Source organism: Cavia porcellus, unplaced genomic scaffold, assembly GCF_034190915.1.
Source record: "Cavia porcellus strain 051 isolate PalLab524CR breed Dunkin Hartley unplaced genomic scaffold, mCavPor4.1 scaffold_14, whole genome shotgun sequence".
NCBI classification, from domain to species: domain Eukaryota; kingdom Metazoa; phylum Chordata; class Mammalia; order Rodentia; family Caviidae; genus Cavia; species Cavia porcellus.
Genome location: NW_026947497.1, coordinates 12358146 through 12372129, shown reverse-complemented (window position 1 = coordinate 12372129; position 13984 = coordinate 12358146). Strand labels below are relative to the sequence as shown.

Here is a 13984-nt window from a genome sequence, read left to right as displayed (position 1 = left end):
AATCACTGTCATGTACTCAGTCCATTTCTGACTTAAGTGTCAATTCTACAACACATGACTGTGTTTCTCTAAGTATAATTTACTCTTTTCTTGGGTTTCACTTCATATATATTTCTGAAAATCCAAGTGCTAGGCTACTTTCCATGAATCACTAAGTTGGGTTATTGAAGCGCAAGTAATACTGGATCTACCTTCTGAGCATAAATTAAAGGTTCAGTATGGAAGTAAGAGGAGTAGATACAGAAAGTCATGTTTATATTCTGTCATGACGTCTTCAATGTTTTTTTGTCAAAATACTCAAGTTAGGTGAATGTGTTCATCAGTTATCAAGTACTTAAAATGTATATTAAATGTATATTCTTTTAATTTTGATGCATTCCTTTCCACATGGACCCGCCATGATTACATGGCCACAGTTTGTCCACTGTCACTTTGACAGACTAAACTCAGCCCCAATGGCCTTGTAGACACATTACACATTCGCTGAGTAAATGGAGAGATTGTCTTTCTGGAAATCTGCTAAGTGAGGAAAAGGCCACCTTTTTTCAGGCTCGCCCAACTCCTTTTTGCTGTTGGGAGACCTGCTGTCTGTTCACACACTTGACTGTGTCTGCAAAAGTGATAGTTGTAAGGTTTTACAGCTGCTCCAAACAAGCTTTTGAAATGGAAAAATGCCACCCCTTAAACTGGCAAAAATTATAGGTATTAATGAGTCACTGTCATTTTTCTCAGCTTTCACTTTGCCATTTGCTCACAAGCTGCCATTCCATAACTACTGCAAGAGACTCAATGATTTCCATGGCAGATGACAGTGGCTTTGTTTGTCAAAATTGACTATAAAAGTTCAGGAATTAGGAAAAGATATTCTGTCATTTAGTAACTAATATGATGTAAATTTATCTTAACCCATGAAGAATATTTCTACAAATATGCTAATTACATGAAAGTAAGGTTAAATGATTAGCAACAAAAAACATTGTCAGAAAAGGAGGATAAGTAGCGCATTATGTAATTATCAATGAAACTATGACTTATTAATGGAAGTCATGGGAGCTGCTTGCTTTCGTTGTAGTTTGGTGAAATTTTTAATTAGACATTAATGTGAAATCCTGGTGAAGTTTTAGTAGCCACAGTTTTTTTCTCAGTACAACACTCTTAAGTAGCTACAAGTAATAGGTCAGTTTTGTTTGAAAGTCAAAGTTGTTTTATTATCTGCTGTTGTGCTCACAAGTTGTGCAAGTGCGCGATAAACCCAGTGAACATTAGCATGATGACTTCAACATATATGGCAAAGATGCAGCTTTTATTGAGTTGTCCAATTGACTTTGAGAAAGATTGCATAAGAATTCATTTTCAGTTAAAAACCAAAGCTATTTTGAAAGGAACAGAGTATTCTTAGTTTATTTTTGTAAATTTTAAAATGTATTTGCTATATGTAATGTACATGTGGTGGCCCCTTCTCAGTCTTTAGTATTTGTCCTTTAACACATGGAGGAAAAACTAGATCTAAACTGAATGTTTTGAATATAATTTAACTTATACAAAAGAAAATTATATGAAGAATTCACTAATTATGGAAATGATTAGTATAGATGGTTCTTCCCTATTTGAGTGTTCATGTTGTTAACTTTTTATAAATTTGTATTTTTGAAGTTTCCATCACCAGAATGGGACACAGTAACTCCTGAAGCCAAAGACCTGATCAACAAAATGCTTACTATCAACCCTGCCAAACGCATCACAGCCTCAGAGGCCCTGAAACACCCATGGATCTGTGTAAGCAACCCTTCAAAAACCACAGGAGATAAATGAAAAATAAACTTTCCTTTAACATTGTTTTCATAGATTTAAAATAACTCTTCCAAAAAATATAAAACTCTGAATGAATATATTTTTTATGCAACATATTTAAGGATGTGAATTTCACAGTAGTAAAAAAACACATCATTTTGTGTATAAAATCTACATCGATTGCTAAGTAAATATTGTCTACAAATACCACAATGAATGAGAATTCCCTGTCAGTTATTGATAGACTCGTGAGCACAGCTAAACATAACACCAAGATTGAAGACATCCCACAAGAAAAAAATTAAAGTTAAATTATTTATCATTGAACATCTTTAGAAACATACATGAGATTTGAAAGCTTGTGTAGAGCAGCATAAAGAGAAGACTATATCTGTCTGAACACATTTTAGAAGGTTTAAGAAAAAACAGTAGGAAACTTGGGAAAATCTGAAAACTTTAGTACATTTATAAGAGTGAGAATCAAATGTTAGGGCGATAAAGACAATATTAAGTAAATGAATGGCAGTCCAGTAGAATTTTGACTAAAGATTTATTATAATAAAGATAATTGGGGAAATTAGTGGTATTTATTTCACGTTTTGTGCTGAAATATAAAGATCTGATGAAGTTGAGGATGTTGTTATGCTTAGTATGACTCAAATATCTTCAAGTAAGCCTTTTTTCCCTCTTTTCTTCCAGCAACGTTCTACTGTTGCTTCCATGATGCACAGACAGGAGACTGTCGATTGCTTGAAGAAATTCAATGCTAGACGAAAACTAAAGGTAAGGAAGTTTACATTGTTGTGGAGAGGTAGATTTGGCAGGGTGAGAAGTGCGTTTTTTTCCTCAAAGTTTTACCCAAAGCTTCTCAGCGGGAAAAATGGAATATGCACCATACTCCAACCTGCAACCAGAAGCTCTGGTCAGTGTGGCAACAACGTGTGCTGTGGTTTCTCCTTTCTGTAGAAAACACCTTGCGTTTTGAGAACTTGAATGTGGCCCACACAGGAGGAGTGTCCCAGTGTCCTGAAAGACACAGGCCAGGACTATCAGGAAACCAAAGAACAAAAACAATCAAAAGTCCCCTTACTGAAAATAAACCTGAGGGAACATTACTGAGCCAAGACTGTATTTGTAAGATTTGCCAAGGCAACATTGATTTTGTTCTTATTGCTTTGACAGGGTGCCATTTTGACAACCATGCTGGCTACAAGGAATTTTTCAGGTACATACATTAATAATTCTGCTCCTATTCTCTGCATTCTTCTTTAGTAGTTTATTTATTTTTTATTTATTTACCTATTTGGCATTAAAAAAATCTAACTAGGGAAGTATGTTGTTCACAGGTGACAAATGAGTGACACAGATTCCTCTCACTCCTGTAGCCACCGTTTGTTCTGCTCCTAGGTGCTGTCTGCTGCAGAATCTCCTGAAACTACAGCCTCACAGTAGGGCTCAGCTGTACCGGCCAGTGCCAGTACTGGTGCCAGGCTAGATACCCACTTAAACAGGGCAGGTGCAGAGGTTGGGGGGGGGTGCTATGTGTTCCCTCAATTTGAAACTCAGCATGTCAAACCAAAAATTTACTGATCTTTCATAAAATAATGACTATGAATAAGTTCTCTTTGTTTCATTCTCATAGGGAGTTCCAATAAGTAAGATGTTTAAAGACCTTTATTGGGGAACCCAGTACTCTTAGGCCCAAGTTCTTTCAAAAACACAGTAGCATCTTGGCATGCTGTGAGAATGCTTAGAGATGCAAAGGAGTCTAACTCAGGAACTTACACAGAACATAACATACGGGGTGATAAACACTCCTCAAAACAATTCTATGGTAAAATGTTTGCTATGGCTCAAAGAAGCTAAACAGTCTCTTGCATTGTAAAAATAACTCTCCAAAAGGGATAGAAAGTATATATATTATTTCCAGAAATTATTTGAATCCTGAAGCTCCCTTCTTTGATAGATTATCTCAAAGAACTAGACTCTCAAAAATCAAATTTTCATAAATACCAGTTTTATGTATACAGCGGAACTGAAATGTAATTAAGCTGCACTTGACAAAGTTCGGATGTTTAGACTTACAACAGTTACTAAAAGTTAGTACCAAAAATACAACTACTTTAGAGTACATGTTATTTGTGTAACAGTGATCTACATCATTAGTCTATCCAGCTCATTTTTCAGTTCTGTATTTCACCATTCTAAATAATATGGTAATAACAGCTGATGATTCAGTTTATCATTATCAAATGTTCTTCAACCAGTTTCTAGCTTTTACTCACAGCTGTGTTCAGTGGTCAACTTCACCTTCTTTCCATTTTAGTTAGAGATTATATTAACACCATTGGCTGTTACACAACCACCACTACCATAATAGTGCGATGAGCTGTGCTGCACCCTAGGGACTGTGTTGGTCGGTTGTACATATTTTGTCCAATTTGTTTGATGTGATAAAACCTCATTGCTACCTTTGTCAAGTTGCCTGTTGTGTAAACACTTGATTAATGTGGTTGTCATTTACATGGTTGAGTTCAATGCCATTTCATTAAGTATTAACTAATAATAACGTATATTTAAAAAAATAAGTGTTTCACCTCGGCCCAGAAACTAGCAAATCACTAAAAGGTAGGATGATTTGTATAATATATATTGTTAATGGCAAGCTAAGTTTTTAAAACTTCAGAAATAAAATTGTGTATTATGTTAAAATGTTAAATGCATCCTTGAGACATAAATTGGGCCTCTTTATTAGTTAATGTTTATATCCATTTATGAGAGCTTTTCAGTTACCTCATATTTTTCCTTCCATTACCCCATAAACTAAAACCTCACGACTAATATGTAAATTTGATAGCATTTCTGAACATTTTAGCATGAAAAACAAACTTTTATTTAATTCATCACTTCACAAACAACCGAATTACATTACAGTCAGTGACATCTTGTACTTAATATTGCATTTCAGTTTTGAGTATTTTACTCATCCTATTTCATTGCCAAACATACATTTTAAGATAATCTGTCCATAAGTATATGGTTATAAAGTTGTTTTTATTTTTTCTTTTCTCCCTGTATGTGGAATGTATTTCTTGTGAGGTAAGGTGAACAGTAACAAAAAGGGCTATTTCTGCATCTCCCAGGCCAAATCGCTGCTTACCCTGAATCATTGTCTTCTCTTTGCTTGCTATTGCAATTCCAATTATCCTGAGTTTGCTTTCTAACCTATTAACTGCCATGGGATTTCCTTTATATTGCTTTTTAGTGCCAGGCAAACAATATTTGCCAGTATTAGCCAAAGCAACTACTTAACAGGCTCAATTGATTATAAATTAATAGCTTTGTTGCTAAAGACTAAATACATTAACAATTTTGTATCTTTAAAATAAAGTTTAAATTTTATCAAAATACAATCGAAATAATGCCCCAAATCTGCAGAATATTAGAAAATTACATGCTTATGAAGTTTTATGATAGCTAGATATTTCCACTTGAGATGTCAAATTCTATTTTGATGTACTTAACTAATTAGACCTTATTAATGTTAAATTGAAGTGCATACTTTGTGCTGCATACTTGTGTATGTTCTACACCTGGTATATTAATAGTAAAATAGTGTGTTTACTGCCTTTGTACCCGTGCATAAGTATACTTTTTAAAAGCATGAGTTTACCTTTTAATAAACTCAAAAACTGTAAACTCCCTCTCTATAAAAAATAAAGTTACGTGCAATAATTTAGGATTTTCCTGATTAAAAGACGTTTTATTTTAAATTATGATTCTTAATTTTTTCAATTTAGAGATTTTTAAGAAGCCTTTGTATTCTAATTTTGAATTTTAAATGATGCATAGTGCCTTTTTTTAAAGATCATATGCTACACATTTAACATTATTCCTCTAGGTCAATATAAATATTTTGTTTTAAACAAAATTATTAATATTTTTTGAAAAGATAAAGTTGTCTGATTTCAAAAATGTAGAGATGTTATTCAGCAAGAGCACATTCTTACAGATGAGTTTTCAACCTGTAGAAAGAGGGGCTTAGGGTGAAACTGACATGGCCACAAACTTGTGGTGTGAATGAACTTGTAACCTAATTTGTCAGCTGATGTCTCAAGACTAAAACAACTTTCTGGATTACAAAAGAATAGTCCAGTTAAAGTTCCAGTATCCTTTTCGCAACCAAGCAGTGAAATGAAATCCAAAAACCCAACTGGCAAAATGTACAATTTTATTCAATGAACTACGTAAGAATTTAGTTCTAAATTTCTTATGGCAAAACCAGAAAAGTGATACTGTGTTTCAATGTCCTGTAAGCTCGCGCTCATCAGTGTGACTGTAATAATTTGGCATATGTTAGCCATAATCAGCACAGGTGGTCGAAGAGACAGTAGCCTGTTATGTTGCCTACCTATGGATTTCAATGGGTGGCTGCTAAACTGATTTTACTTTCATCTTGCAGCAGCCAAGAGTTTGTTGAAGAAACCAGATGGAGTGAAGGTAAGTTAAGCAGGTATTCTTAAGCCATGTCTGATTTTCACATGCTTCATAATTTACAATGTTAAATATAAGCCCTACATCATTGACCTTGTATATTTGATAGTTCTTTATAAAGGATGCAGGATGAAATGTGAAATAATTTGATACACAAAACTAGTACACACAAGAATGCTAAGAAAAGTTGTACCTTTTCAACTTAGTTATATACCAAATAATATCAAAAACTTAATATTTATATATGACATTCCATTATAAACTGAGTATCTAAATTCTCACTGCTTTACCACAGTTCCAAACTGCCATGGTGATCAAAAAAATCTATGAAAAGCAAATACTTTTCAAAAAAACTTATAATGTGTGCTTGAAGGCTATCAAAATGTATTATTATTGCCTCAGGGAAAAAAACTCAAAGTCTGAGATATCAAACGTGACGACAGTTTTCTGCTTTGGCAGTTATTTATGCAGGTCTAAATTTTTCTGTTTCTGTTGTAGGGTTGAAAAACAGATTAAAACTGTATATTCTAAAAAAACTTAGAAACTCTTCCAAGAAAAATTAGATAATTTTATTTAATTTTTATATATTTAATCAAAATAATACCTCTGATTGTATTTGTCTTGAGTGTTTACTTTTGATGCAATATAACCATATATGTCCATAATAATGTTTGTTCTCTTTAAGAGTATCATATAAATGTCTTATTTTTTAATCCTTTTCTTTCTCTCCCAATGGCAGATGCATGCATTCCTTATCAACACTTCAACATTCTTGGAAATTATTAATATTTTAATATTTGAACTTGACTCAGGTGGTCAGTTCATACTGAAAATATAGCATAGAAAATCATTTGTCATTTCTTATGTTCATACCCCATCATTTCTTCACCACCTGTCTGTGTGTAATTCGGGAATTTCCACAGCCATGGTGACCATGCACTGGGATCCTAGTAGGTTGGCATTTCCATTTACCACTTGTTTCTTCAACCTATAATCATATCTTCTTTCTGTTCAGTTTTGGACTTTGAGTATCAATAATGAGAGTTGATGATTACCTTTTTCCTAAAGTTACCTTAGTGGAAATGTGGCCTTTTCAATTTCCCATGTGTTTTCTTTGGTACCGTTCAGTGATGGAGAACTCAGAGTTTTTTTGTTTGGTTTAGTTTGGGTTGGGTTTTTGTTTCCTTGTTTGTTCATTTGAGCAAGGTCCTACTGTGCAGAGAACTCAGAATTTTTGATGGAGATGCTGATTTTCACTACTATTCTTATATAGAAAGAAATATTTTCAGAACCTTACTCATTTGGTAAACTTATCTCTCCTCTTTAAAGATAAAATTATTCTTTACTCCATGCTTTGGTACTTTAAATTCAACCAGTCATTTTTTTTTTTCCTTTCGCTTTGATTGGTCAATTCAGAAAAGGAAGTCCAGTTCGAGTGTTCAGATGATGGTGAGGATCTCTCTCTCTGCCAGATTTCTTCTCCTTTGAAAATTTGCACTTAGAAATAAAAATCGTATTTACCTAAGTTAAATGGCGAGAGTATAGAATTATGACAGATCAGTGATCATAACATGTCAAAACGGTGTAGGCCACTTTCACATTATATTGATTTTCTCTGAAATTGAATTTTTTTAAATATGGAAGAAGTTAAATCTTCATCTATATGCTGGTAATGAATTTGACCTGCCACATAGCCTAAGTCCAATTTTGTCTTTGAAAATAAAGATTACATGACATAATAATGAATATTTACTGATAAATGAAGAAACACTATAGGATTATTTTTTAAATGATGGTTATGATTGCTAAAATAGGAGTGATTCTTAGCTCACACTATAATATATTCATTATGAGTTTTATAAGTAATACGAAAATGATCTTGCAGCAGAACCAATCCTACAAGGAAATATATGTTTTAACCTCAGGCCTTAATAAATTCAGCACTCAAAAAATAGAAATACCTTACCTATGCCTCATAAAAGTAATTCAGTGTATCATATAAATACCTGATTCAATTCAGGTTTTATAGAAAAGAAAAATAGAATGTGTCCACAATGTAAAATAACTCCATTTATTTGTGTATTTAAAAAACAGCATAGTTGAACCAATACTTGACTCTTTGAAAGGAAGATCTTCTAGTTTTTTACTTAGAATTTTTCTATTATTTGTAATTAATATTACAAATACATTTCTCATAGTAAAAGCAAACCAAAAAAAGCTCACTAGGCTAATCTAATTCATGTCTCTTACACTTGACACTAAAGGATGGTTTACCTAGACAGAATGTCCTTCATTTGAGGGAGATGGTCATGTATGTACCCTGTGAACTTATGTATAAATGTGGGGGAGAGAGCACAGCACTTGTTCATATATGTGTATGTACATACGTGTGCATGTGAGATCTTTTCACTAAAATAAAGCAGTTTTTAGCAAGCACATCCTAAGAAAACATCAATCTAGAAACAGAATAAACTTCTTAGAAAGTTGTTGTCATTTGAATTCACTCATATAAATTAAATATAGCATTTTAAATACATGTGACACTTTCATAAGTGTCCCTTATCATTTGACAAGAAGTCAACTAGTTTGCCAAGCACTTTCCTGAATAATAAATTATTTATGTGCATTTTCTCATATGTCTTAAACTGACCTAAATACATTTTTGATCCCTCTTTAATAGCCACAATTACCTCATATCTCTTTTTTTGGCTCTTGCACAAATTTTGTGTTAAACTTTTCCACTTTAAAAAAAAAATTAAACTACCTACAAACTATAGATCAACAGTGTAACATATAATGAATTTTTCAGTGAAGAAGAATTTAAATTTCCTGCATGTCAGAGTGAGCACTATGTTACAGCTTGTTTGAATAATGCTGATCCCAGTAACCACACAATTGTGAATGCATAGAAAAGAAAAACACTACTTGCCTAAATTAACTTCTACTACCAGTGCTAATTCCCATATAACCTATAGTTATAGGTTATGTAACTATAGAACAAAGAGATTGTGGAAAGCCCAAACAATTGTGTAAGCATTTATTCTTATTCTGTATGTGTTTCTTTTTAATTCCTTAAGTACACTTATACTTGCATTAAAATTGTGATGTATATTCTTTTAGAAAATAATGTATGATGAAAATACCTAAATAATATAAGAAAAGGAATATAGTTTGTATTTCTGTTTGATAACCATAATGTAATATGTCATGCATGAATGTAAAAAGTTGTTAATTTTTACTTTTTAGTCTTTGATTCTTGAATGCCCAAACTTGATTGTAGTTTCAAGTTGCCACTTGTCCACAGAGTCTTCTCTGTGTGCCATTATAAAATTTACTACTCTTTGCATTTTGTCATAACATCACTTCCACAGTGGTAAAGATAACTTCCTGATGGTTACAGCTCATTGTGTATGAAGAAATGATATTACCAAATATATTCTTCAATGATAACAGTAAAACTTTGACAGAAAATGAAGTGTTCTCTCAAACAATTGTGAAAAATTTTATGTTTAACATAAAGTTTGATTTCTCTATAATAATTGATATTTTTAGAGGAGACACAGACTTACCAATTTCAAATAATATTTTGACACCTGTGTTTGTAGATGATGTAAGTTTTTAATCAGGGTATTTAGTAAACAAAGTCATGATGGCACTCCAGAGAATGACAATCTGTGTGTGACTTCAAGCTCAATAATAAAACAATAATTTTAAAAAGGAATGTATGCATAGCAGTGAAGCTTGGAGACAGCATCTAGGAGTACAAAAATGCTTATACTCATTTTATACTCTGAAACTCCATTTGAGCTCCATAGGAGTATCTCTTTGCTTGCTAAGATAGCAAAACCAAAGAAGCAAGTCTGCTTTATCATTGCACCATCACAGACAAGATCCTGGGCTGTGTGCAACTTTCCGGGGCTGGAAGTGGCACCCTTCCTGTCCATTATCACCTGTCTCTCTCATTCATCTTCAGGGCTCTTTATTTTCATGGCTGTATCTCCATGTAGACATGCTGTGTGTGGAGACATTGGCTACCAAGGGGTTTAAGGCATCTCTTTCTATTTTCTGCATACCCACAGATAAACAACAAAGCCAACGTGGTAACCAGCCCCAAAGAAAATATTCCTACCCCGGCGCTGGTATACCTGGATTCTTTGTAACCCTTCTTAAGTTCTTTACTGTATTTTGTTGTTTTTTTCATTTGCTTTCATTCTGTAGATACATATATATAAATATGTTGTTTTCTTGAGGGTTTTATTTTGTTTTTGCTTTCTAAGATATGGAAAAAAGTTCATTTCTTTTATTTTTTTTCTTTTTGTTAAAAAAGCTGTCAAGCAATGTGTTTCTAACATGAGAGTATCTCATCTCATTGTCAAACATTGTTCTGGTCTCTGTAGTTGAGACTGTCGCATGCTGCCTTAGAAATACAACAGAATGCGCTTTGGTTGCTCTTAGCTCTTCTGATGATGATGTTCTTGTGTACATGATGGTTTCTTCTTTTCATGACAAAACACTGGCATCAAGGAGAGCTAACAGGATGATTGCGAGTCAACATAAACCTAGACCTTATTCAGAGTCCCTGTTTTCTTCTTTCTGAAAGACAACATGGCTTTGTAAGACCTTACTTACTGAGACAAAGAGGCACTAGGTAATTTAAAGCTTTTTGCTTGTTGTGTTTTAAATTTTCACTGTTTCATGTTAATCCAAAGAACAAAAATTCCATAGGTTAGAATTATCAATAGAAACCAATTTTATTTGCACAATTTCCTAAATCAGTTTATCCTCACTTGCTAAACCAGTTTGATAGTGTTGTGTTCAAATTCAGAATTTGAATACTGACACTGAGTTGTGCTGAGTTCCATAATATTTTCCTCAAACCACTGCATATTCTATAACTTTCAGAAATGTTTTTGGATTTTCATTCTCCTTGTACTATTATTTTAAATAAATTAAAATATTAGAGGATTAGTCCCCTTGAATTAACCAATAGGCTCAATTTTAAAACATGTAAAGGAAGGAGGCATCATGATAGCAAATTTTCAGAGCTGAGGACTAACTCAGTGATTATATTGGTTATCTTTGTCTTGCAGGCACAATATACTCAAATCCGACAATTTAAAAGAAGAGAGGTTTATTTGGCTCACAGCTTCAAACATTTCAGTCCATGGTCAGCTGACTTATCAGCACGAGCATTATGGCAGGAAATTGTAGCAGAGGAAAGCTTTTCACCTCTTGGTGGACAGAAGCCAAGAGAAGGGTCAGAGGACAAGAATACATCATTCCAGGGGCTGGGAATTTAGCTCAGCAGCGTAAGTGCCTGCCTGGCAAGCACGAGGTCATGAGTTAGGTCTCCAGTACCAAAAAAAAAAAAAAAAAAAAAAAGAGCAAAACAAAACAAAAAAGTATGTGTATCACGTGGTAACAATAAATACTGTTTTAGGGCTGAGGATTTAGCTCAGTGTTAAGCACCTGCCTGGCAAGCATGAGATCACTAGTTCAATCCTTGGTACAAAACAAAACAAAACAAAAACCCTACATCATTCCAGGTCATACCTACAGTGATGCATGTCTTTCCAGTCAGGCCCCACCTGCTAACATCATATTTGTCAGTCATCCATGAATGTATCTACTCATGAGTATTGCCCTTATGGTCCAGTCACTGTTCAATCACCTACCTCTGAACCCATGAGAGTTTGGGTGGATATTTTAGGTCAGTACCAGAGTATTGATAGAATAATTGCCTACCAGGTACAGATTTCCTAGGTTTCTTCGTACAACTACACACACACGCACACAAACACACATGCACGCACGCACACCATGCACACCCACACACACAGTATTGATACAGCTTAGGGAAGGAAAAAGGAAAGCACTAAGTATAGTCTGTAAGTATGTGCTATAAACCATTATGGTAGGAAAGTGCCTACGTTGAGTGAACTCTTGGTGGTTTACAGTAACTCACAATGGTCAAGAGATTCTGTAATGAATATGCTAAAGAGGGAATTGATGCATGAATATTGGGTATTTTTTCTATTAGTTTTTGGATATTATTCTCCAATTGAAAAATACCATTTTGATTTTCTGGTAGAAAGCAACAGGAAAAATATTTTCATCATGGAAACATTTGAATTTACAATCAAATATTCTACATATAAAGTCCGTAAAAGAAGAAAATTTTAGAAATCAGTTAAAGCAGGATTTAATGACAGTATGTTTCAAATTATAGTGGTTGTATGATTAGTTGCAGAACTTTGTAAATGAATGATTTAATAAATGTTTCTTGGAATTTTTCATGGACTTTTGAAGTGAATTCTTTAGACTTTTATAAGTGTGATCCAACATTTCTAGATTTTTTCCAAGGGTATTCAGCTATGTGTTAATTATACTGATGACACCATAATCAATTCTCAAAGCAATACAGCTGAAAAATACCTTCATAGAGAACTGGAAATCTTGCCAAACAGTTCTATTTCCAGAGTCCTTGTCTAGTTTTCTATGGGACAGACATCAACAGACCACTCATTAAAGAAGCAAGGCAAACACCATCTGGCATAGGATGAGGTGAAACAGTGAGTGCCTCTTTAGGTCTCCTAGCTTCAAAGCCTTGTCTGTATCCTGATCAGGAATAAGGTCTTTTGCATGCCGCTTTTGGGTAGGGATGTGCCCTACCTCATGGGCTCGCCAGGGAGAGCTTTCATCAGAGATCTCGTCAGCTGCAGCTTCTGCCAGCAGCTAACATGGCTTTAGTTCTTGTCACTCTTTTGTTTTGTCAGTTGGCTTACCCTTCTCTGTCCCTCCAACTAGTAAGAACGTATTTACCAATGCAAACTGTTTCTTTCTCTATTTTGTTCTCACTCAGGAGCCCCAAACTACTGTAATCCACAACCCTGATGGAAACAAGGTATTCAGAAAGAATCAACATCATCTGGCTTTTACAAGATTACACATCTCATCAAATATTCAAAATTGTTCATTATCTAAAAATAGAAAAGAAAATTGGTACTTTTTTCCTACTGTACTTTCTTTTCTGTTTAATTGGCTTAAAACTATATACAGATTTCTTTCAATTAAAAATGAATGACAACCTGAAATAGAAATGAATAATACCTTACTCAGTAAAAAATAAAAATCAGCTTAAACATTTACAAAGTCTTTATGTGAAGATGACTGTGTATCTTAAGCAATTCCATCTGGTATTTTTCTTTTTCTCATGCCTCCTTGTGCATTGTACTGTGAATGTATATACTGCATGAAATCTTAGAATTTCTTGCTGTCATCCCATTGTCTTGAGAAATATCAACTTCAGCTCATAGGTTTTTGTTTAAATTCATTGTTGTTTTTGAGTTTTAGTCTATTCTGTTGCCATAGTGAATTTTTTTTGTGATTTTGTTGTTCTTCGTGTTTTTCTTGTTGAGTTCCTTGTTGTGGATGATGTTGTTTGACAGAAATTTGAAAGGGACCAGGCAGTTTCACTTTTTGCAAAATATGTTTGTCATCACTGCGTTTTAGCAACAGATTTTCTATTTATGCTGAATGAAGACTATTGTGTTCTACCCGTTGTGAATTATTTGTGCAACTTGTTAATTAAATAACACTTACATACATGTCTGTAAGGTGAAGGGAAACAATCTATGAATGTATTTCATGTTTTCATTTCATTATTTTTTAAACATTGTTATGTCTCTAAGGAAAGGAA

At 33.7% G+C, this 13984-nt stretch overlaps 1 protein-coding gene across 19 annotated transcripts in view; it reads left to right on the top strand.

Annotated features, from left to right (window-relative positions):
• Positions 1–13984, top strand: part of Camk2d (calcium/calmodulin dependent protein kinase II delta) — a 298536-nt gene that overhangs the window by 243231 nt on the left and 41321 nt on the right. For 3 of the 19 annotated variants that reach the window (XM_063260692.1, XM_063260691.1, XM_063260695.1), the window contains exons 10-16: positions 1654–1776; positions 2491–2574; positions 2974–3016; positions 6254–6291; positions 7702–7734; positions 10365–10424; positions 13148–13189. In XM_063260692.1, the coding sequence (XP_063116762.1) occupies positions 1654–1776; positions 2491–2574; positions 2974–3016; positions 6254–6291; positions 7702–7734; positions 10365–10424; positions 13148–13189 (423 nt within the window). The remainder of the gene's footprint in view (positions 1–1653; positions 1777–2490; positions 2575–2973; positions 3017–6253; positions 6292–7701; positions 7735–10364; positions 10425–13147; positions 13190–13984) is intronic. The other 16 variants (XM_005002904.4, XM_003468007.5, XM_005002905.4 and 13 more) reach the window with 9 other exon arrangements.